Raw genomic sequence first — 24683 nt, forward strand, 5'->3', positions numbered from 1 at the left:
CGATGCAGTCGCCCGATGCCTCAGCGCCGATGCAGAGGTCCGATGCCTCGATGCAGTCGATGGAGCGGCAGCCAAGGAAGATGGTCCGGACGCTGACGACGTCGATGCACTCGATGCCTCCGGTGCCGATGTCGACGAAGAGCCCGAGAACAAAACGTTCCACTGGGCTAATCTCGCTACCTGAGTCCGCCTTTGTAACAGGGAACACAGACTGCAGTTCTGAGGGCGGTGCTGGGCCCCTAGACACTGAAGACACGCAGAGTGCCTATCAGTGAGCGAGATTACCCGGGCGCACTGGGTGCACTTCTTGAAGCCGCTGGAAGGCTTCGATGTCATGGGCGGAAAAATCACGTCGGCGAAATGGCGAAAATTGAAGCACCAAAATTTAAAGGGAGAAAAATCTCGACCGAGGCCAAACTAGGCCTACCCCGACAACGAAAGAAACTTACGGGGCAAAAGTTGAGAAAATTACGGGAAGGGCAGAAAACCCGAAAGGGTCTTCCGGAACACTTCCGGAGCGCTTCCCGAACTTTTTAAAAGAAAAACTAGGAAAAAACACGTCGAAAAGGGCGCGCGAGGTCGACTCTCTGGGGCACGAACGGCGTAACACGACCGTACCGAGCGCGGACAAAAGAAGACTGGCCGGCTCGAGCCGGTTTCGGGCGGGAAGACGGCCGCGCATGCGCGGTGCGCATGGGCGCGCGAGGACTAGCAAAGGCCTTTGCTAGTAAACTTTCCGATGGAGGGGGCTGCTGAGGACGTCAACCCATCAGTGAGAACAAGCAGCCTGCTTGTCCTCGGAGAAAGGGTATGATACATACCTGTAGCAGGTGTTCTCCGAGGACAGCAGGCTGATTGTTCTCACGACTGGGTGACGTCCGCGGCAGCCCCCACCAACCGGAAAGAAGCTTCGCGGGACGGTCGGCACGCAGGGCACGCCCACCGCGCATGCGCGGCCGTCTTCCCGCCCGTGCGCGACCGCTCCCGCCAGTTGAATGACTAGCAAAAGATGAAACACACAACTCCAAAGGGGAGGAGGGAGGGTAGGTGAGAACAATCAGCCTGCTGTCCTCGGAGAAAGGGTATGATACATACCTGTAGAAGGTATTCTCCGAGGACAGCAGGCTGATTGTTCTCACTGATGGGTGACGTCCACGGCAGCCCCTCCAATCGGAATCTTCACTAGCAAAGTCCTTTGCTAGCCCTCGCGCGCATGCGCGGCCGTCTTCCCGCCCGAAACCGGCTCGAGCCGGCCAGTCCAGTATGTAGCAAGACAATACTCTTAAGGGAAGACACAACTCCAAAGGGGAGGCGGGCGGGTTTGTGAGAACAATCAGCCTGCTGTCCTCGGAGAATACCTTCTACAGGTATGTAGCATTCGCTTTCTCCGAGGACAAGCAGGCTGCTTGTTCTCACTGATGGGGTATCCCTAGCCCCCAGGCTCACTCAAAACAACAACCATGGTCAATTGGGCCTCGCAACGGCGAGGACATAACAGAGATTGACCTAAAAAATTTTATCAACTAACTGAGAGTGTAGCCTGGAACAGAACAAACAGGGCCCTCGGGGGGTGGAGTTGGATCCTAAAGCCCAAACAGGTTCTGAAGAACTGACTGCCCGAACCGACTGTCGCGTCGGGTATCCTGCTGCAGGCAGTAATGGGATGTGAATGTGTGGACAGAAGCCCACGTCGCAGCTTTGCAAATTTCTTCAATGGAGGCTGACTTCAAGTGGGCTACCGACGCAGCCATGGCTCTAACATTATGAGCCGTGACATGACCCTCAAGAGCCAGCCCCGCCTGGGCGTAAGTGAAGGAAATGCAATCTGCTAGCCAATTGGATATGGTGCGTTTCCCTACAGCCACTCCCCTCCTATTGGGATCAAAAGAAACAAACAATTGGGCGGACTGTCTGTGGGGCTGTGTCCGCTCCAAGTAGAAGGCCAATGCTCTCTTGCAGTCCAATGTGTGCAGCTGACGTTCAGCAGGGCAGGAATGAGGACGGGGAAAGAAAGTTGGCAAGACAATTGACTGGTTCAGATGGAACTCCGACACAACCTTCGGCAAGAACTTAGGGTGAGTGCGGAGGACTACTCTGTTATGATGAAATTTGGTGTAAGGGGCCTGGGCTACCAGGGCCTGAAGCTCACTGACTCTACGAGCTGAAGTAACTGCCACCAAGAAAATGACCTTCCAGGTCAAGTACTTCAGATGGCAGGAATTCAGTGGCTCAAAAGGAGGTTTCATCAGCTGGGTGAGAACGACATTGAGATCCCATGACACTGTAGGAGGCTTGACAGGGGGCTTTGACAAAAGCAAACCTCTCATGAAGCGAACAACTAAAGGCTGTCCTGAGATCGGCTTACCTTCCACATGGTAATGGTATGCACTGATTGCACTAAGATGAACTCTTACAGAGTTGGTCTTGAGACCAGACTCAGACAAGTGCAGAAGGTATTCAAGCAGGGTCTGTGTAGGACAAGAGCGAGGATCTAGGGCCTTGCTGTCACACCAGACGGCAAACCTCCGCCAATGAAAGAAGTAACTTCTCTTAGTGGAGTCTTTCCTGGAAGCAAGCAAGATGCGGGAGACACCCTCTGGCAGACCCAAAGCGGCAAAATCTACGCCCTCAACATCCAGGCCGTGAGAGCCAGAGACCGGAGGTTGGGATGCAGAAGAGCCCCTTCATCCTGCGTGATGAGGGTCGGAAAACACTCCAATCTCCACGGTTCTTCGGAGGATAACTCCAGAAGAAGAGGGAACCAGATCTGACGCGGCCAAAAAGGAGCAATCAGGATCATGGTGCCTCGGTCTTGCTTGAGTTTCAACAAAGTCTTCCCCACCAGAGGAATGGGAGGATAAGCATACAGCAGACCCTTCCCCCAGTCCAGGAGGAAGGCATCCGATGCCAGTCTGCCGTGGGCCTGAAGCCTGGAACAGAACTGAGGGACTTTGTGGTTCACTCGAGATGCGAAGAGATCCACCAAGGGGGTGCCCCACGCTTGGAAGATCTGGCGCACCACTTTGGAATTGAGCGACCACTCGTGAGGTTGCATAATCCTGCTCAGTCTGTCGGCCAGACTGTTGTTTACGCCTGCCAGATATGTGGCTTGGAGTACCATGCCGTTCCGGCGAGCCCAGGTCCACATGCTGACGGCTTCCTGACACAGGGGGCGAGATCCGGTGCCCCCCTGCTTGTTTACATAATACATGGCAACCTGGTTGTCTGTCTGAATTTGGATAATTTGGTGGGACAGCCGATCTCTGAAAGCCTTCAGAGCGTTCCAGATCGCTCGTAACTCCAGAAGATTGATCTGTAGATCGCGTTCTTGGAGGGACCAGCTTCCTTGGGTGTGAAGCCCATCGACATGAGCTCCCCATCCCAGGAGAGACGCATCCGTGGTCAGCACTTTTTGTGGCTGAGGAATTTGGAAGGGACGTCCCAGAGTCAAATTGGTCCAAATCGTCCACCAATACAGGGATTCGAGAAAACTCGTGGACAGGTGGATCACGTCCTCTAGTCCCCCCGCGGCCTGATACCACTGGGAGGCTAGGGTCCATTGAGCAGATCTCATGTGAAGGCGGGCCATGGGAGTCACATGAACTGTGGAGGCCATGTGGCCCAGCAATCTCAACATCTGCCGAGCTGTGATCTGCTGGGACGCCCGCACCCGGGAGACGAGGGACAACAAGTTGTTGGCTCTCGTCTCTGGGAGATAGGCGCGAGCCGTCCGAGAATCCAGCAGGGCTCCTATGAATTCGAGGTTCTGCACTGGAAGAAGATGGGACTTTGGGTAATTTATCACAAACCCCAGCAGCTCCAGAAGGCGAATAGTCATCTGCATGGACTGCAGGGCTCCTGCCTCGGATGTGTTCTTCACCAGCCAATCGTCGAGATATGGGAACACGTGCACTCCCAGCCTGCGAAGTGCCGCTGCTACCACAGCTAGGCACTTTGTGAACACCCTGGGCGCAGAGGCGAGCCCAAAGGGTAGCACACAGTACTGGAAGTGGCGGGTGCCCAACTGAAATCGCAGATACTGTCTGTGAGCTGGCAGTATCGGGATGTGTGTATAGGCATCCTTCAAGTCCAGAGAGCATAGCCAATCGTTTTGCTGAATCATGGGGAGAAGGGTGCCCAGGGAAAGCATCCTGAACTTTTCTTTTACGAGATATTTGTTCAGGGCCCTTAGGTCTAGGATGGGACGCATCCCCCCTGTTTTCTTTTCCACAAGGAAGTACCTGGAATAGAATCCCAGCCCTTCTTGCCCGGATGGCACGGGCTCGACCGCATTGGCGCTGAGAAGGGCGGAGAGTTCCTCTGCAAGTACCCTCATGTGCTGGAAGCTGTAAGACTGAGCTCCCGGTGGACAATTTGGAGGGTTTGATGCCAAATTGAGGGTGTATCCTTGCCGGACTATTTGCAGAACCCACTGATCGGAGGTTATGAGAGGCCACCTTTGGTGAAAAGTTTTCAACCTCCCTCCGACTGGCAGGTCGCCCGGCACGGACACTTGGATGTCGGCTATGCTCTGCTGGAGCCAGTCAAAAGCTCGCCCCTTGCTTTTGCTGGGGAGCCGCGGGGCCTTGCTGAGTCGCACGCTGCTGACGAGAGCGCGCGCGCTGGGGCTTAGCCTGGGCCGCAGGCTGTCGGGAAGGAGGATTGTACCTACGCCTGCCAGAAGAGTAGGGAACAGTCTTCCTTCCCCCGAAAAATCGTCTACCTGTAGAGGTAGAAGCTGAAGGCTGCCGGCGGGCGAATTTGTCGAATGCGGTGTCCCGCTGGTGGAGAGACTCTACCACCTGTTCGACTTTTTCGCCAAAAATGTTGTCCGCACGGCAAGGCGAGTCCGCAATCCGCTGCTGGATTCTATTCTCCAGGTCGGCGGCGCGCAGCCATGAGAGCCTGCGCATCACCACACCTTGAGCAGCGGCCCTGGACGCAACATCAAAAGTGTCATAAACTCCTCTGGCCAGGAATTTTCTGCACGCCTTCAGCTGCCTGACCACCTCCTGAAAAGGCTTGGCTTGCTCAGGGGGAAGAGCATCAACCAAGCCCGCCAACTGCCGCACATTGTTCCGCATGTGCATGCTCGTGTAGAGCTGGTAAGACTGGATCTTGGACACGAGCATAGAGGAATGGTAGGCCTTCCTCCCAAAGGAGTCTAAGGTTCTAGCGTCCTTGCCCGGGGGCGCCGAAGCATGTTCCCTAGAACTCTTAGCCTTCTTTAGGGCCAAATCCACAACTCCAGAGTCGTGAGGCAACTGAGTGCGCATCAGCTCTGGGTCCCCATGGATCCGGTACTGGGACTCGATCTTCTTGGGAATGTGGGGATTACTTAATGGCTTGGTCCAGTTCGCAAGCAATGTCTTTTTCAGGACATGGTGCAAGGGAACAGTGGACGCTTCCTTAGGTGGAGAAGGATAGTCCAGGAGCTCAAACATTTCAGCCCTGGGCTCGTCCTCCACAACCACCGGGAAGGGGATGGCCGTAGACATCTCCCGGACAAAGGAAGCAAAAGACAGACTCTCGGGAGGAGAAAGCTGTCTTTCAGGAGAGGGAGTGGGATCAGAAGGAAGACCCTCAGACTCCTCGTCAGAGAAATATCGAGGATCTTCCTCTTCCTCCCACGAGGCCTCACCCTCGGTGTCAGATACAAGTTCACGAACCTGTGTCTGCAACCTCGCCCTGCTCGACTCAGTGGAGCCACGTCCACGATGGGGGCGTCGAGAGGTAGACTCCCTCGCCCGCATCGGCGAAGCTCCCTCCGCCGACGTAGTCGGGGAGCCTTCCTGGGAGGTGGCCGCGGTCGGTACCGCACGCGGTACCGACGTCGGGGACCTCAACCTGGGCGATGGGCCAGCCGGCGCCACGCTCGACGGTACCGGAGGCGCAAGCACCGCCGGTACCGGAGGGGTAGGGCGCAACAGCTCTCCCAGAATCTCTGGGAGAACGGCCCGGAGGCTCTCGTTTAGAGCGGCTGTATAGAAAGGCTGTGAGGTCGATGCAGGCGTCGACGTCAGTACCTGTTCCGGGCGTGGAGGCTGTACCGGGCTGTCCAGAGCGGAGCGCATCGACACCTCCTGAACAGAGGGTGAGCGGTCCTCTCGGTGCCGATGCCTGCTGGGTGCCGAATCCCTCGGCGACCCAGAGCTCTCGGTGCCGACATGGGGAGGAGACCGGTGTCGATGCTTCTTCGATTTCTTCCGAAGCATGTCACCGGAGCTCCCCGGCACCGACGAGGAGGACGTCGAATCCATCCGTCGCTTCCTCGGGGCCGAGACTGAAGAAGGTCGATCTCGGGGGGGCTGTACCGCAGGAGCCCTCAGGGTAGGAGGAGACCCACCCGAGGGCTCACCGCCACCAGCAGGGGAATGGACAGCCCTCACCTGCACTCCACCCGATGCACCACCGTCCGACGACATCAGCAGACGAGGTCCTGGTACCACCGACGTCGATGCAGCTATCCGATGTCTCGGCGCCGATGCAGAGGCCCGATGCCTCGATGCACTCGATGCAGGGGCGGCCGAGGAAGATGGTCTGGACGCTGACGACGTCGATGCACTCGAAGATCCCGGTGCCGATGCCGACGAAGAGCCCGAGAACAACACGTTCCACTGGGCTAGTCTCGCTACCTGAGTCCGCCTTTGAAGAAGGGAACACAGACTACAGTTCTGAGGGCGGTGCTCGGCCCCCAGACACTGAAGACACGACGAGTGTCGATCAGTGAGCGAGATAACCCGGGCGCACTGGGTGCACTTCTTGAAGCCGCTGGAAGGCTTCGATGTCATGGGCGGAAAAATCACGCCGGCGAAATCAAAAGCCGAAATGGCGAAAATGGAAGCACCAAAAATTTAGAGGGAGAAAAAATCTCGACCGAGGCCGAAAAGAGGCCTACCCCGACGACGAAAGAAAACTTACCGGGGCAAAAAGCTGGAAGTACGGGGAGGATTGACACGAAACCCGGTCGAAGGGTTTCCGGAGCACTTCCCGACTAACAAAGCTTTCCTGAAGGAAAAAAAAAACACGCTCAAACAGAATTTGGACGCGCGAGGTCGACTTTCCGGGGCTCGACACGGCGAAAACACGACCGTACCGAGTGCGGACAAAAGAAGACTGGCCGGCTCGAGACGGTTTCGGGCGGGAAGACGGCCGCGCATGCGCGGTGCGCGCGGGCGCGCGAGGGCTAGCAAAGGACTTTGCTAGTGAAGATTCCGATTGGAGGGGCTGCCGTGGACGTCACCCATCAGTGAGAACAAGCAGCCTGCTTGTCCTCGGAGAACACCTGCTACAGGTATGTATCATACCCTTTCTCCGAGGACAAGCAGGCTGCTTGTTCTCACGACTGGGGTATCCCTAGCTCTCAGGCTCACTCAAAACAAGAACCCAGGTCAATGGAACCTCGCAACGGCGAGGAAACAACAGAAATTGACCTACGAAGAACAACTAACTGAGAGTGCAGCCTGACCAGAATAAATTCGGGTCCTGGAGGGTGGAGTTGGGTTTACACCCCAAACAGATTCTGCAGCACCGACTGCCCGAACCGACTGTCGCGTCGGGTATCCTGCTGGAGGCAGTAATGTGATGTGAATGTGTGGACAGATGACCACGTCGCAGCCTTGCAAATCTCTTCAATAGTGGCTGACTTCAAGTGGGCCACTGACGCTGCCATGGCTCTAACACTATGAGCCGTGACATGACCCTCAAGAGTCAGCCCAGCCTGGGCGTAAGTGAAGGAAATGCAATCTGCTAGCCAATTAGAGATGGTGCGTTTCCCGACAGCGACCCCTAGCCTGTTAGGGTCGAAAGAAATAAACAATTGGGCGGACTGTCTGTTGGGCTGTGTCCGCTCCAAGTAGAAGGCCAATGCTCTCTTGCAGTCCAATGTGTGCAACTGACGTTCAGCAGGGCGGGTATGCGGCCTGGGGAAGAAAGTTGGCAAGACAATTGACTGGTTAAGATGGAACTCCGACACCACCTTCGGCAGGAACTTTGGGTGGGTGCGGAGCACTACTCTGTTGTGATGAAATTTGGTATATGGAGCATGAGCTACTAGGGCTTGAAGCTCACTGACCCTACGAGCTGAAGTAACTGCCACCAAGAAAATGACCTTCCAGGTCAAGTACTTCAGATGGCAGGTATTCAGTGGCTCAAAAGGAGGTTTCATCAGCTGGGTGAGGACGACGTTGAGATCCCATGACACTGTAGGAGGCTTGATAGGGGGCTTTGACAAAAGCAAGCCTCTCATGAATCGAACGACTAAAGGCTCTCCAGAGATGGCTTTACCTTCCACACGATAATGGTAAGCACTAATCGCACTAAGGTGATTCCTTACTGAGTTGGTCTTGAGGCCAGACTCTGATAAGTGCAGAAGGTATTCAAGCAGGTTCTGTGCAGGGCAAGAACGAGGTTCTAGGGCCTTGCTCTCACACCAAACGACAAACCTCCTCCACTTGAAAAAGTAACTCTTTTTAGTGGAATCCTTCCTAGAGGCAAGCAAGACCCGGGAGACACCCTCAGACAGACCCAACGCAGCGAAGTCTACGCCCTCAACATCCAGGCCGTGAGAGCCAGGGATTGAAGGTTGGGGTGCAGCAACGCTCCGTCGTTCTGCGAAATGAGAGTCGGAAAACACTCCAATCTCCACGGTTCTTCTGAGGACAACTCCAGAAGAAGAGGGAACCAGATCTGACGGGGCCAAAAGGGCGCTATCAGAATCATGGTGCCGCGGTCTTGCTTGAGCTTCAGTAAGGTCTTCCCCACCAAAGGTATGGGAGGATAAGCATACAGGAGGCCGGTCCCCCAATGAAGGAGAAAGGCATCTGACGCTAGCCTGCCGTGTGTCTGAAGTCTGGAACAGAACAGAGGCAGCTTGTGGTTGGTCTGAGAGGCGAAAAGATCCACCGAGGGGGTGCCCCACTCTCGGAAGATCTTGCGTACCACTCTGGAATGGAGCGACCACTCGTGCGGTTGCATGACTCTGCTCAGTCTGTCGGCCAGACTGTTGTTTACGCCTGCCAGGTATGTGGCTTGGAGGAGCATGCCGAACCGGCACGCCCAACGCCACATCCCGACGGCTTCCTGACACAGGGGGCGAGATCCGGTGCCCCCCTGCTTGTTGACGTAATACATTGCAACCTGATTGTCTGTCCGAATTTGGATAATTTGGTAGGACAGCCGATCTCTGAAAGCCTTCAGTGCGTTCCAGATCGCTCGGAGCTCCAGGAGGTTGATCTGTAGATCCTTTTCCTGGAGGGACCACAGACCCTGGGTGTGAAGCCCATCGACGTGAGCTCCCCACCCCAGGCGAGATGCATCCGTCGTCAGCACTTTCGAGGGCTGCGGAATTTGGAATGGACGTCCCAGGGTCAAATTGGTCCGGATGGTCCACCAGAGCAGTGAAGTGCGGCAACTGGTGGAGAGGCGGATGACATCTTCTAGATTCCCGGTGGCTTGGAACCACTGGGAAGCTAGGGTCCATTGAGCAGATCTCATGTGAAGACGAGCCATGGGAGTCACATGAACTGTGGAAGCCATATGACCCAGAAGTCTCAACATCTGCCGAGCTGTGACCTGCTGAGACGCTCTGGTCTGCGAAGCCAGGGCCAGGAGATTGGTGGCCCGCGCTTCGGGAAGGTAGGCCTGAGCCGTCTGGGTATTCAGCAGCGCTCCTATGAATTCCAGAGACTGGGATGGCTGGAGATGGGACTTTGGGTAATTTATCACAAACCCCAGCAGCTCCAGAAGTTGAATAGTGCACTGCATGGACCGGAGGGCTCCTGCCTCCGAGGTGTTCTTGACCAGCCAATCGTCGAGATATGGGAACACGTGCACTCCCAGCTTGCGTAGGTAGGCCGCTACCACCACGAGGCACTTGGTAAACACTCGTGGGGCAGAGGCGAGCCCAAAGGGCAGCACACAATACTGAAAGTGCCGTGCGCCCAGGCGGAATCTGAGATACTGTCTGTGAGCTGGCAGTATCGGTATGTGAGTATATGCGTCCTTTAAATCCAGGGAACATAGCCAATCGTTTTTCTGAATCATTGGCAGAAGGGTGCCCAAGGAAAGCATCCTGAACTTTTCTTTGACCAGGAATTTGTTCAGGCCTCTCAGGTCTAGGATGGGACGCATCCCCCCTGTTTTCTTTTCCACAAGGAAGTACCTGGAATAGAATCCCTGCCCTTCCTGCCCGGGTGGTACGGGCTCGACCGCATTGGCGCTGAGAAGGGCGGAGAGTTCCTCTGCAAGTACCTGCTTGTGATGGGAGCTGAAAGACTGAGCTCCCGGGGGACAATTTGGAGGCAGGGAGGCCAAATTCAGGGCGTATCCGCACCGCACTATTTGGAGAACCCACTGGTCGGAGGTTATGAGAGGCCACCTTTGGTGAAAGAATTTTAACCTCCCTCCGACCGGCAGATCGTCCGGTACAGACACTTGTAGGGCGGCTATGTTCCCGTGGATCCAGTCAAAAGCCCGTCCCCGGCTTTTGCTGTGGAGGCGCAGGGGGCTGCTTAGGCGCACGCTGTTGACGAGAACGAGCGCGCTGGGGCTGTCCCTGTGCCTGACGAGGCCTTCGGGCCGGCTGGTTGTACCTACGCTTCGCAAAAGAATAGGGTGCAGCCTGCCGGGCCCGGGAAAAACGTCCACCTGTGGAGGTGGATGCTGAAGGCGCCCGGTGGGAGAGCTTGTCGAGAGCGGTTTTCCGCTGATGCAGTTGGTCCACCATCTGCTCGACCTTCTTACCGAAAATGTTATCCCCCCGGCAAGGGACGTCAGCCAGTCTCTGCTGGGTGCGGTTGTCCAGGTCAGAGGCACGCAGCCATGAGAGCCTGCGCATCACTATACCTTGGGCCGCAGCACGAGATGCCACGTCACAGGTGTCAAAAATACCCCTGGACAGGAACTTTCTGCACGCCTTCAGCTGCCTGACCACCTCCTGATAAGGCCTGGACTACTCCGGCGGGAGCTTCTCGACCAGGTCCGCCAGTTGTTGCACATAGGTCCGCATGTGAATGCTCATATAGAGCAGGTATGACTGGATGCGGGTCACGAGCATGGAGGATTGGTAGGCCTTCCTCCCAAACGAGTCCAGAGTGCGAGACTCCCGCCCCGGGGGCGCCGAGGCGGTATCCCTCGAACTCCGTGCCCTCTTGAGAGCAGAATCCACGACCGCTGAGTCATGGGGCAATTGGGGCCGCATGAGCTCTGGGTCAGAGTGGATCCTGTACTGGGACTCTGCTTTCTTGGGCATGGTGGGGTTAGTTAATGGTCGCACCCAGTTCCGGAGCAGCGTCTCCTTCAGGACATTGTGCAGCGGTACCGTGGAGGACTCTCTAGGTGGTGATGGATAGTCGAGGACCTCGAGCATCTCGGCCCTCGGCTCTTCCACAGAGACCACGGGGAAGGGAATGCTGATAGACATATCCCGCACAAAGGAGGCAAAGGAGAGACTCTCAGGAGGTGAGAGCTTCCTCTCCGGTGAAGGCGTGGGGTCCGAGGGAAGGCCCGTAGACTCCTCTGAGGAGAAATATCTAGGGTCCTCCTCTTCCCCCCACGAGTCCTCATCCTCGGTATCGGACATTAGCTCATGTAGCTGAGTCCTGTACCGGGCCCGGCTCGACGTCGAGGCACCGAGGTCTCGGTGTCGTCGAGCGGTGGACTCCCGCGCCGGCGGGGACGGAGCTCCCTCCATCGACGTCGACGGGGACTCCACCTGCGTGGCGGTCGAGACCGGCACCGCAAGCGGCGGCGGTGTCGACAGCCCCGGCGCCGGGTTAGAGCTCGCCGGCGCCACAGTCATCGGCGCCGAGGGCGCAAGCACCCCCGGCACCGGCACAGCCTGGCGCATCAGCCCTTCCAGGATCCCCGGAAGGATGGCTCTGAGGCACTCGTCCAGGCCCGCTGCCGGGAAAGGCGGTGGGGCCGGTAAGGGTGTCGGTGCCGGAAGCTGCTGGGGGCCAGGAGACGGCACCGAGGTGCCGGAACCCCGACGCGTCGGTACCTCCACAACCGACGGAGACCTCTCCTCACGACGATGACGCTTCGGCGTCGTCTCCTCTCCGACATCGGGATGCACCGAAGGCGACCGGTGACGACGCTTCTTGTCTTTCTTCCGATGCACGTCACCGGCGCCGGAGGGCATGGAGGAGGAGGAGGTCGATCCCCCTCGGTCTCGAGGTACCGGGTCAGACAGGGTTCGGTCTCGCGGCCCACGAGCTGAGGGCTTGACCGGGGCCGACTGCCCACGCGGCCTCTCACCCCCACTCTCACCGGAAGACCGGCGGGCCGACGGGACCTGTTCTCCTGGGGTCGCTGCCATCGGTGCCGATGTCTCGGGCATCGATACCGGTACCGAAGGGCCGGGCGTCGATACCGATGCCTTCGAGGTCGACGTCGAGGGGCCGGCGCAAGTTCCAAAAAGACGGTCCCGCAGAACTTGCCTCGCAACCTGGGTCCGTTTCCGGAGACCGAGACACAAAGAACACGACTTGAGATTGTGCTCCGGCCCGAGGCACTGGAGGCACCAAGCGTGGGTGTCGGTCTGCGAGATCGGCCGGCCGCAGCGACCACACTTTTTAAATCCACTCGGGACCTTCGAGGACATCGACGGAAAAATCGCGTCGGCGAAGTCAAAGTCGTCAATGGTGGCTAAAATCACACCACGAAAAACAAACGACCGAGCGGCCACTAGGCTGCAACGTGGCGTCCCCGCTGGAAGCGAGGGAAAAAAGGGAGCGCGTGTCCCACACGCGCAGGGTTTCTTTTTTTTTTTTTTTTTTTAAAAGGAAACCGGGCGGTAACTAAAACCGATAAACAAAGTTAGAAAAAAACACGATCAGCGTATACGCGATCGAACGATCCGGCGGCTGAACAGAGAGAGCGCAAAACACGACTCTCTCCAGGCGCGGAAAAAAAGGAACTGGCGGGAGCGGTCGCGCACGGGCGGGAAGACGGCCGCGCATGCACGGTGGGCGTGCCCTGCGTGCCGACCGTCCCGCGAAGCTTCTTTCCGGTTGGTGGGGGCTGCCGCGGACGTCACCCAGTCGTGAGAACAAGCAGCCTGCTAGTCCTCGGAGAATCTACTTTATTTTTAAAAATATGAAGCTAATTCAGCAGCTGTAGGAACCTGCAAACCACTATGCTTAACTATATCCTCCACATTAACAAAAGTATCCAGCAGATTATATAATTTCTTACAATTCACTTTATCTCCACCCATCATTTTAGAATAAAATTGTTTCTTCTTGGCAGATGATATATTTTTGTAATCATGAACTGCTATAGAGATATTAAACAACTTCCTCCTGGACAGTCAGCCCTGTTAGTGTAAGCAAGAAAACAAGCTCTCTCAGACTATGTTACTTCCTATTTATACAATCTTCTATGGCAGTGTTTCCCAAGTCCAGTCCTGGAGTATCCCTACTTGCCAGCCAGGTTTTCAGGATATACACAATGAATATGAATGGACTTGATTTGCATACACTACCTCCATTATATGCAAATATCTTTCATGCATATTCATTGTGGATATCCTGAAAACCTGACTGGCAAAGGGTACTCCAGGACCGGACTTGGGAAACACTGTTCTATGGCACTTACATTTACGCCCATCAGAGTCTAAGTGTGATTTAACCCAGTGATGTTCCAAGTGTCTGGCCTTTTTGTTGTAAAGTAAGCAAGGAATGGGACGACTTCCTATGAAGAAAGACTAAGGAGGCTAGGGCCTTTCAGCTTGGAGAAGAGACAGCTGAGGGGAGACATGATAGAGGTATATAAAATGAGTGGAGTGGAACAGGTGGATGTGAAGCGTTTGTTCACGCTTTCCAAAAATACTAGGACTAGGGGGCATGCGATGAAACTACAGTGTAGTAAATTTAAAACAAATAAGAGAAAATGTTTCTTTACCCAACACGTAATTAAACTCTGGAATTCATTGCTGGAGAACGTAGTGAAGGCGGTTAGCTTGGCAGAGTTTAAAAAGGGGTTGGACGGTTTCCTAAAGGACAAGTCCATAGACCGTTACTAAATGGACTTGGGGAAAAGTCACAATTTCGGGAATAACATCTATAAAATGTTCGTACGTTTAGGTAGCTTGCCAGGTGCCCTTGACCTGGACTGGCCACTGTCGGGGACAGGATGCTGGGCTCGATAGACCTTTGGTCTTTTCCTAGTATAGTATTACTTATGTAATTATAAAACAAGACAGGCACATGAAGTTGCTCATTCTCCTTACAGTTTTGGATGCCAATTTATTTCTTCACTCCTCTATTCCGTAGGGAGGCAGAAGCTTCCATGGACAGTTTTAAGTTAAAAAAAGACACATCCAGACCCTCCACAAATTTTTCTGGTGCAATCCTAAGTTTTTTTTTTATCCCCCTTAAAGTCCAATCAACTTTTATTAAAATGTTAATAAAGTGAAGATACTTACCTGTAGCAAGTATTCTCCGAGGACAGCAGGCTGATTGTTCTTACATGTGGGTCGACGTCTGCGTCAGTCCAGGAATCGGCATTTTGCAAGCAAAATATAAACAAAGTTTTGCCAGAGTCTTCTGGCGAGTGTGCAGCGCGCACCGCGGACGACTTCCCACCCGTCGTGTGAACGTGCCTACTCAGTTTAATCAAAAAGCATAAAAACAAATAAACAACAACAACTCCATGTGGGGTGTCCCTAGCACCCAAGCTCACTCAAAACAATGAACAGTGGTCAATTGGGCCTCGCAACAGTGAGGACATAACATAGATTGACCTGAAACCATAAACAACTAACTGGGAGTGCAACCTGGAACAGAGCAAAAATGGGTCTAGGGGGTGGAGTTGGATTCTAAACCCCGAACAGATTCTGCAGCACTGACTGCCCAAACCGACTGTCGCGTCGGGTATCCTGCTGAAGGCAGTAGTGAGATGTGAATGTGTGAACTGATGACCACGTTGCAGCCTTGCAAATCTCTTCAATGGAGGCTGACTTTAAGTGAGCCACTGACGCAGCCATGGCGCTAGCATTATGAGCCGTGACATGACCCTCTAGAGTCAGCCCAGATTGGGTATAAGTGAAGGAAATGCAATCTGCTAGCCAACTGGAGATTGTGCGTTTTCCAATGGTGACTCCCCTCCTGATGGGATCGAAAGAAACAAACAACTGGGCGGACTTGTCTGAAGGGCTTTGTCCGCTCCACGTAAAAGGCCAATGCTCTCTTGCAGTCCAAGGTATGCAAACTGCTTTCGCCAGGGCGGGTATGAGGACAGGGAAAGAATGTTGGCAAGACGATTGACTGGTTCAGATGGAACTCCGACACCACCTTTGGCAGGAACTTAGGGTGCGTGCGGAGGACTACTCAGTTGTGATGGAACTTGATATAAGGTGCATGCACTACCAGGACCTGAAGCTCACTGACTCTACGAGCTGAAGTAACAGCCACCAAAAAAACTACACTCCAGGTCAAGTACTTCAGACGGCAGGAATTCAGTGGCTCAAAAGGAGCTTTCATCAGCTGGGTGAGAACGACGTTGAGATCCCATGACACTGGTGGAGGTTTGACCGGGGGCTTTGACAAAAGCAAACCTCTCATGAAGTGAACAACTAAAGGCTGTCCAGAGATAGGCTTATCCTCTACACACGATGATAAGCACTAATTGCACTGAGGTGAACCCTTATGGAGTTGGTCTTGAGACCAGACTCTGACAAGTGTGGAAGGTATTCAAGCAGGGTCTGTGTAGGACAAGAAAGAGGATCTATGGTTTTGCTGTCACACCAGATGGCAAACCTCCTCCATTTGAAAGAGTAACACCTCTTCACGGAATCCTTCCTAGAAGCAAGACTCGAGAGACACCCTCTGAAAGACCCAAGGAGGCAAATTCTAAGCTCTCAACATCCAGGCCATGAGAGCTAGCAACTGGAGGTTGGGATGCAGAAGCATCCCCTCGTGCTGGGTGATGAGGGTTGGAAAACAAGCCAATCTCCACGGTTCCTCGGAGGACAACTCCAGAAGAAGAGGGAACCAAATCTGATGCAGCCAGAAGGGAGTAATCAGAATCATGGTTCCGCTTGAGTTTAAGCAAAGTCTTCCCTACTAGAGGTATGGGAGGATATGCATACAGGATGCCTATTCCCCAATGCAGGAGAAAGGCATCTGACACTAGCCTGTCATGGGCCTGAAGCCTGGAAAAGAACTGAGGGACCTTGTGATTGACCTGAGTGGCAAAAAAGATCCACCGAGGGGGTGACCCATACTCGGAAGATCTTGCGGGCAACATTAATATCCAGTGACCACTCGTGAGGTTGCATTATCCTGCTCAGCCTGTTGGCCAGACTACTGTTTACGCCTGCCAGATAAGTGGCTTGGAGAAACATGCCGTGACGGCGTACCCAAAATCACATCTGGACGGCTTCCTGACACAGAGGGGGAAAAAACTAAAAGAGAACTACGGGGATAGGTTTTTCTTTTTTTTAGAAATGACGCTAAAATAGGAAGAAGGAAAATAAAGTCATCATCTGTTCCTGGGCCAAAACGAGGAGAACATGAAAATTCCTGTTACCTCGTCGCGGACAAAAAAGAACTGAGGAGGCACGCTCACGCGATGGGAAGTTGTCTGCGCATGCGCGGTGCGTGCTGAACGTGCGACAGAAGACTCTGGCAAAACTTTGTTTATATTTTGCTTGCCGATTCCTGGGCCGACGCGGACGTCGACCCACATGTGAGAACAATCAGCCAAGCTCACTACAACCTTGCTTAATAAACTAGAATGTAGAGATGTCCTTCTCAGTATTACAACACATAGAGATGACATCATGTACACAATCCCAGAGCTACAGGTGTTCAATTCCAGATTTGAGATCCAGTTTTTAAAGGATCCAGTTTTCTCAGCCAGAAGTAGCTCATAATTGTTATGAATTTGACATATGGTACATCCCACCGAAAATGAACCTTTAATAAGGTAACATCTTTTCAACAACTTAATAACGTCTAAGATGCTGTAGACATATGAATATCCAATAGAATCACCTGACATTTGTTCCAAACAAAAAGAGGAAATGTGTCTTGCAGTCAACAAACCAAACACACCAAGAGTGAAGGAGCCAAAGTCGTCACATTTGCCTCTCTCATTATTGAAGAACGTTTTTCCTTATTTGAGAAGTTTAAGACTTTTTGGTACTGCATTGTGATACCTGCAATAATTCTTCTGTATATGGTACCCATGCCCAATGTGGACTGTACATTTTTTTTTAACATTAATTTGCTTATGATCCCTGACCCTGAAACATAACTGCTGTTGAGCTTTTTACTGTTTGTCCTATTAATAAAAATCTTTGTTTTTCTACTGGGTTTTCTTTTGGCACCTTAATAATCATCCAAATCAAACAGACCAAGAGCAAAGACAATAGACTAAAAAATAACTATAGTAGTCTTGATTATCCAACTTAATCAAGACTGACAGCTTGTTGGAGAACCAAAAAGTCGATGAGGCACACTGCATTCCACTTCCTCCCCCTCACCCACCAGACACCCACTCATTGCAGCCTCCCTGTCCACCCACTGGAACACCAGACACCTCCCCATCCACCCAACACAAGGAAGCCCCCCCCCCCCCCCCCACCGGTCTACCTTAAAAACCCTGGTGGTCCAGTGGTGAGTTTAAGACACCAGCAATCCCCACTCACTCCAGCCCATGAGGGCTCCTGTTTCAAAATGGCTGCCACAAACTCTAGTGGCGCCTTATGAAACTGCTGCCAGAGCTTACGGCAGCCATTTTGAAAGTGGAACCTACATGGGCAGGAATGGGGATCGCTCCTGGCTGACCTCACTGCTGGACGACCAGGGCTTCTAAGGATAGAAAACAGGTTAAATGGTCAGTATTCTCAATGGTGAGGGGTAGATAGTGGGGTTCCCCAGGGTTCTGTGTGGGAAGCTGCTTTTTAACATACTTATAAATGATCTAGAGATGGGCGTGAGGTAATTAAATTTACTGACGACACAAAGTTATTCAAAGTTGCTAAATCGCAAGAGGATTGTGAAAAATTACAAGAAGACCTTACGAGACTGGGCATCTAAATGGCAGATGACATTTAATGTGAGCAAAGTGCAAAGTGAATCGTGTGGGAAAGAGGAACCCGAAATATAGCTATGTAATAATTCAAGGTTACATGTTAGGAGTTACCGACCAAGAAAGAGATCTTGGCGTTGTTGATGATATGTTGAAACCATCTGCTCAGTGTGCTTAAATAGAATGTTAGGTATTATTAGGAAAGGAATGGAAAACAAAAGTGAAGACATTATAATGCCTTTGTATCGGTCCATGGTGCGACCAAACGTTGAATATTGTGTTTAATTCTGGTCGCCGCATCTCAAAAAAGATATAGTGGAATTAGAAAAGGTACAGAGAAGGGCGACGAAAATGATAAAGCGGATGGGACGACTTCCCTATGAGGAAAGGCTAAAGTGTCTAGGGCTCTTCAGCTTGGAGAAAAGATGGCTGAGGGGAGATATGATAGAGGTCTATAAAATAATGAGTGGAGTGGATTTGGGTAGACGTAAATCGTTTGTTTACGTTCCAAAAATACTAGGACTAACTAGGAGGCATGTGATGAAGCTAGAAAGTAGTAAATTTAATATGAATCAGAGAAAATATTTCTCCACTCAACGTGTAATTAAACTCCGGAATGTAAAGGCGGTTAGCTTAGCGGTGTAAGAAATGTTTAAATATATTGCATTTTCATATAACATAGTTGCAAATGTAGAATATAGGCCCTAGTTAAGCTGTCTCTAAAAGAAAGTATTATATTATAGCTTAGCTGTCTGAGTCATTAAACAAAGGACCTGTGTGAAAGAGACAGGAGGAGGGGTGTAAAAGCTCACACACTGCTTGCCTGCAAACTTCAAAGTCAGGCCCCAGAGCTGAGATAAACTGTAGCATAAGACCATAAAGGAGGACAGGAAAGGGGGGTTATATCAGCCCAAGGCCTAACTAACATCTGCCAGATAGCAGGGAACTATAAACAAAGAACACAGAGGGGAGGGGGGAGTTAGGGGGGGGAAGAGTGAGAAATTCCAGATGCTAGCAGTACACTAGCAGACGAACTAACAAAGACAGGCATGTGATCAGTGTCCAATGAGAAAACTTAAGGGCAGACAGTTAAATGTAACTATAAAATCTGTAGAATCTTATGGAAGTGTGTGTGTGTACTGGCTTGCATTTTAGAGACACAGAGACACACCCATTCTTGCAAGGATGAATTTGGATTTTTGAACAATAAATTAATTAATTAAGCCTTGGTTCATCAATCTGAATTTGTGAGTCCTATTTTGGTATAGGTCCCTGTTATCTGGTGGCTATTTATAACAGCGGGGTTTAAAAAAGGTCTGGACAGCTTCCTAAAGGAAAAGTCCATAGACCAATATTAAATTGACTTGGGGGAAATCCACTGCTATTTCTGGGATAAGCAGCATAAAACATATTGAACGTTTTCGGGATCTTGCCAGGTATTTGTGACCTGGATTGGCCAATGTTGGAAACAGGATGTTGGGATTGATAGACCTTTGTTCAGTCCCAGTGTGGCAATACTTATGTACTTATAACATGTTTATTATAAATTTTAGAATTCATTATGTATGGGGAGTTATGAGCCTCCTAAAACTTTAGTGATAAGTGCGGTATATACGTTTGTAAATAAATAAATAAAAATATTAGGGAATTTCATTCATTATGGGAAATGATTAAAACAGAACTGTTCTACAAAATGCAATAATAATTGATAAGCACAAAAGCAGTACCTTGCTGAGACCGATACTCTGTAGGAATGTCTGGTCTTCTGATAATAACACCACTCTCCCCTATAACAGAATATAAATAAATTGAACACAATTCCCTAAAAGATGACAAGCAGAACTTGCTCTTATGAAATTCCCTTTATGATGAAGCATATAAACAAGAGAATGACATGCATCACTCTCAAAGTAATCTTGAATTTAGATATCCTGGATATTGACAAATTCCCTAAGAAAATACCGTGTATGGGTAGGCCATTGTATTTGAAATAAGAACATAATATCACTTCATAATATCACTTCATATTCTACCTGTTTCATAGACTTAACAGGGTTGGTAAAATGGTATAAATTTCCTTTTAATTTTCTAGATCTGACAGTTTCCTCCTGTTCCCTGGTACTTCCAAGTTCAAGCACAACTAGGACTGGACCTTCTTCTGTGACTACTCGTGAGTTTTTGCTCCTATCTTATTAAACCCCAACATAAGTAGTCTGCAGTGATGGTCCTTGGCTGGGGGCCAGACACTGCAGCTTTTTCTGGAACCCTGCTGTAATGAGCCCTGAATCTGACCACCAGATGCCACTCTTTAAAACAATGATTATGAGTACCAACAGGAAAATCATTGGTACTAAAACATTTATTTATTTGTTACTATGTTTAATTCAGACAATAAGAGGAGAAAGAAATGCAAGAAATATATTAACAAAGCTATGTACCAGTCATTAGTAACCATTTTGCCTTAAGAAGAGCTGGATCTTATATAATTCTCTTATATAATGTCACATCACTTTAAGTTGTCCCTTATTTCAGCCCTTTTCATGATGTTGGTGTGATGCCACTGGGGAATTGGTCAGCTGATATGCATAAATATGGCAATGGAAGGACACTGCTGCCATCTTGAAGATACCAATAGGACCGTTTAAACTAAAAATGACTTTTGAGAGAGTGTGCATGTGAAGGTATGATTTTGCATCTTAAATATGTTGAAACCATAGAAGAGTTTTCGATCTTTACTGCTTTGTCTTTTCTAAAGGATTATCTGCCCCCATGCAGTTAAGACAAAACACGATCATGTCAGGAAGTTGCCTACACTTGGAATTTAGTCATTAAGATAAATGTATTTTTATGATTGGAAATCTGTGTGTTTGAAAAGTTATGTTAAATCAAAAAATTATACAGAAAATAGAAAATGGATCTATGAAGAAGTCAGTGTTAAACCAGCAAAAGGCTGAATATGCTGAGATCACCGTCTGAAGATTCGTTCATATTAAGAATTGTATGGAGTGCTCAGATTTGAACTATTGCTTTCCAGTGTTCTACTATGGTTACTGAAAAAACAGCTTTGGAAAAGATAATTGATATGAAGGTTAAACTTGGACATTTTGATGCTAAGCAGGAACCCCTTAAAACACGGGATCTCACATGGATGAAATAGAGTGGAAATATCCATCAGAAACTGGAAAACTTGGAGAACTCTGTTAGACGTCAAAACCTTAGAGTGATTAATTTCCCTAAGGCTTTTGCTGCTTCTCCTCTGGATATGTTTAAGTGCTATTTGTCTGAGATGCTGAAGGGCCCACTTGTCTCCCATCCTCCTATCTCTAAGATATATTTACCTGAGGGCAAAAAGAAGCCTGTTTCTACACAGCAAGAGTTGTCTGCTGACAGCCTTGATTTGACAAATTTCCTTGAGAGTTTGGATATGGAGGCTGTGGTACAGCTAGCATTACATTCAGACTGAGACTGGCTGCTTAAATTGTTTTTTAAATATAGAGATGTTACTGTTTATGTATGTTTCTGGATGTCTCAAGCGCTACTCAAAAGAAAAGGCAACAGTTTTCACTTTTAAGGCCACAGTTCTTACAGATTGCCCCCCCCCCCCCCCCCCCCCCCGCCAGGTTCGTCTTCTCCTACCCTGATATGAAAATTCATTTGGTCTGCCATTGAGAATCCACCTTTATTTTCTTTATTACTACTCAGTAATTGTTCTCTGTCTTATAGAAGTTTCTCCCCTTGATTTGTAGACTGACTACAGAGTATGAAGTTAATTAGTTTCCCTTTGACTTTGAGTAATAGTTTTACTTTTATTTCAAACATATATTGTTTTTCCCAATGACGTGGCTTTTCTGTCATATTCTATTTAAAAATCCTATAAATAAAAGTTTTTAAAAAAGTATGTGTGTGGGTTCTTTTGTACCTTTTTGGAGTTTTATGTGAACTTCTCCCACATCATTATATATGTACATAAAACTTTTATGCAACATCGCTTTAATTTTGGCACAGAAACTATATTGAAAGATGAAAGAGAGTATTGCGCTTAAAACATGATTATCCCCAAAATAAAAAATCATTTTTGATGATCTTAAGTTGGCCCCACCATGTTAAAAAGAGTGGAGACCAAGAATGAATATATTTTTGAATTATGGATTTCAAACGCTCTATATTCCTTGACATCTCTTCTATAGTGGGATTGAACCAGACCCCAAAATATATGATGGAGTTACTACTATTCCACTGAATTGGAAATTAAGAAACTTGCTCTCATTGCATATTTATTCAACAGAACTGCTATACAATTATCCCAATAACTTTATAATTAGAAAGCTGGAAGAACTCCTTCATCAATTCTAACAATCTGGGCTTCGAAACTATAGTAATGTAGGCCATATCATCTGTATAGATGAAGTTTTTACAGTGGGTCTTAGAAAGCGAATGATACATACCTGTAGCAGGTGTTCTCCGAGGACAGCAGGCCGATTGTTCTCACGACTGGGTTGACGTCCACGGCAGCCCCCACCAACCGTAACAAAACTTTGCGGGCGGTCACGCACGCAGGGCACGCCCACCGCGCATGCGCGGCCGTCTTCCCGCCCGTGCGCGACCGTTCCCGCCCAGTTGAATGACAAGCAAAAATGAGTAAAAACGCAACTCCAAAGGGGAGGAGGGAGGGCAGGTGAGAACAATCAGCCTGCTGTCCTCGGAGAACACCTGCTACAGGTATGTATCATTTGCTTTCTCCGAGGACAAGCAGGCTGCTTGTTCTCACGACTGGGGTATCCCTAGCTCTCAGGCTCACTCAAAACAAGAACCCAGGTCAATTGAACCTCGCAACGGCGAGGGCATAACAGAAATTGACCTACGAAGAACAACTAACTGAGAGTGCAGCCTGACCAGAATAAATTCGGGTCCTGGAGGGTGGAGTTGGATTTAAACCCCAAACAGATTCTGCAGCACCGACTGCCCGAACCGACTGTCGCGTTGGGTATCCTGCTGGAGGCAGTAATGTGATGTGAATGTGTGGATAGATGACCACGTCGCAGCCTTGCAAATCTCTTCAATAGTGGCTGACTTCAAGTGGGCCACCGACGCTGCCATGGCTCTGACACTATGAGCCGTGACATGACCCTCAAGAGTCAGCCCAGCCTGGGCGTAAGTGAAGGAAATGCAATCTGCTAGCCAATTGGAGATGGTGCGTTTCCCGACAGCGACCCCTTTCCTATTGGGGTCGAAAGAAACTGAGCGGGAACGGTCGCGCACGGGCGGGAAGACGGCCGTGCATGCGCGGTGGGCGTGCTCTGCGTGCGGGACCGCCCGCAAAGTTTTGTTCCGGTTGGTGGGGGCTGCCGTGGACGTCAACCCAGTCGTGAGAACAAGCAGCCTGCTTGTCCTCGGAGAAGATATAATACGCTCAGCATCTGAATCTTGATGAATAGCAATGTCTAAAAGTTCCACTGCTTTAGTAGGAGTGATAGAAGACAACCTTGTCTAGTTCCTCTTTTTAAGTTAACTAGTGAGAACAGTAAACCGTTAAGCAAAATCTTGGCCACAGGTACCCTGCATAAAACTGATAGACCATCTGTATGAATAATGGACCAAATCTGAACCAGTGAAGTACATTGAATAAGTATACTCATTTGATTTGATCAAATGCTTTTTCGGTGTCAAACAAGACTGCTAGCAGAGAGACATCAATTTGAACTGCACCAAAACGATACTGCAAAACAGCTGAGTGTTATCTGCAGTGGATCTGACATAAAACCATTTTAATCTTGATGAATTATGGAGACTAGTACCTTATTCAAATCGCTTGCCAGAATTTTAAATATATCTTACAGCTGATGTTAAATTTGTGAAATAGGTCTTAGATAATATGGAGTCTTTCCCAGGTTTCTCTAATACCAATATCACCTGCATAGGGGCCAACTTTTTAAAATGATTGGGGGTGCTTAATTTTTTTTTTTTTTTTACAGGTGGTGCATTTCTCCCCCCCCTCTCCTCAGAGTTCCAGCCTCCCCTCTCTTCAGAGTTCCAGGCCCCCTCCCTCTCCTCAGAGTTCCAGCCCCCCCTCTCCTCAGAGTTCCAGACGCTCCCTCCGAGTTCCAGACACCCTTCCTCTCTCCGAGTTCCAGCCCCTCCCTCTGACTCGAGTTCCAGCCTGACCTCTTCTCCCACTCCCACAACAGTCCTTCGCACGTCCCTCGCCTTCCTGCATGCCGCCCATAACTTAAAGGTCATCTTACCGGGGTCCCGGCGGCAGCAGTAGTGAAAGGCGACCACGAGCAGGCTCAGCAAGTCGGCGCTAAGTTCAGCCTGCCTTCCCGTCTCGTTGCTCTCAGCTTTGCCTCTGGTCCCGTCCTCATTTCCTGTTTCTGCAAGGGCAGGACCAGAGGCAGAGCTGAGAGCAACGAGAAGGGAAGGCAGGCTGAAGCGCCGACTCGACGAGCCTGCTCGTGCTCGCCTTTCACTACTGCTGCCGCCGGGACCCCGGTAAGATGACTTTTAAGTTATGGGCGGCATGCAGGAAGGTGAGAGGCAGGCGAAGGACTGTTGTGGGAGTGGGAGAAGAGGTTGGGCAGCGGGCTGGCTACTGGGGAATTTCCTGTTCCGGCGGGGAAATATTGGGGGTGATCGAGCACCCACAG

General features: G+C 50.5%; 1 protein-coding gene across 1 annotated transcript in view; it reads right to left on the reverse strand.

Annotated features, from left to right (window-relative positions):
• Positions 1-24683, reverse strand: part of TRMT1L (tRNA methyltransferase 1 like) — a 283269-nt gene that overhangs the window by 13112 nt on the left and 245474 nt on the right. Inside the window, 1 exon segment of the mRNA XM_030206540.1 lies at positions 19767-19826. Within this exon segment, the coding sequence (XP_030062400.1) occupies positions 19767-19826 (60 nt within the window).

This window comes from Microcaecilia unicolor, chromosome 6 (genome assembly GCF_901765095.1).
Source record: "Microcaecilia unicolor chromosome 6, aMicUni1.1, whole genome shotgun sequence".
NCBI lineage: Eukaryota > Metazoa > Chordata > Amphibia > Gymnophiona > Siphonopidae > Microcaecilia > Microcaecilia unicolor.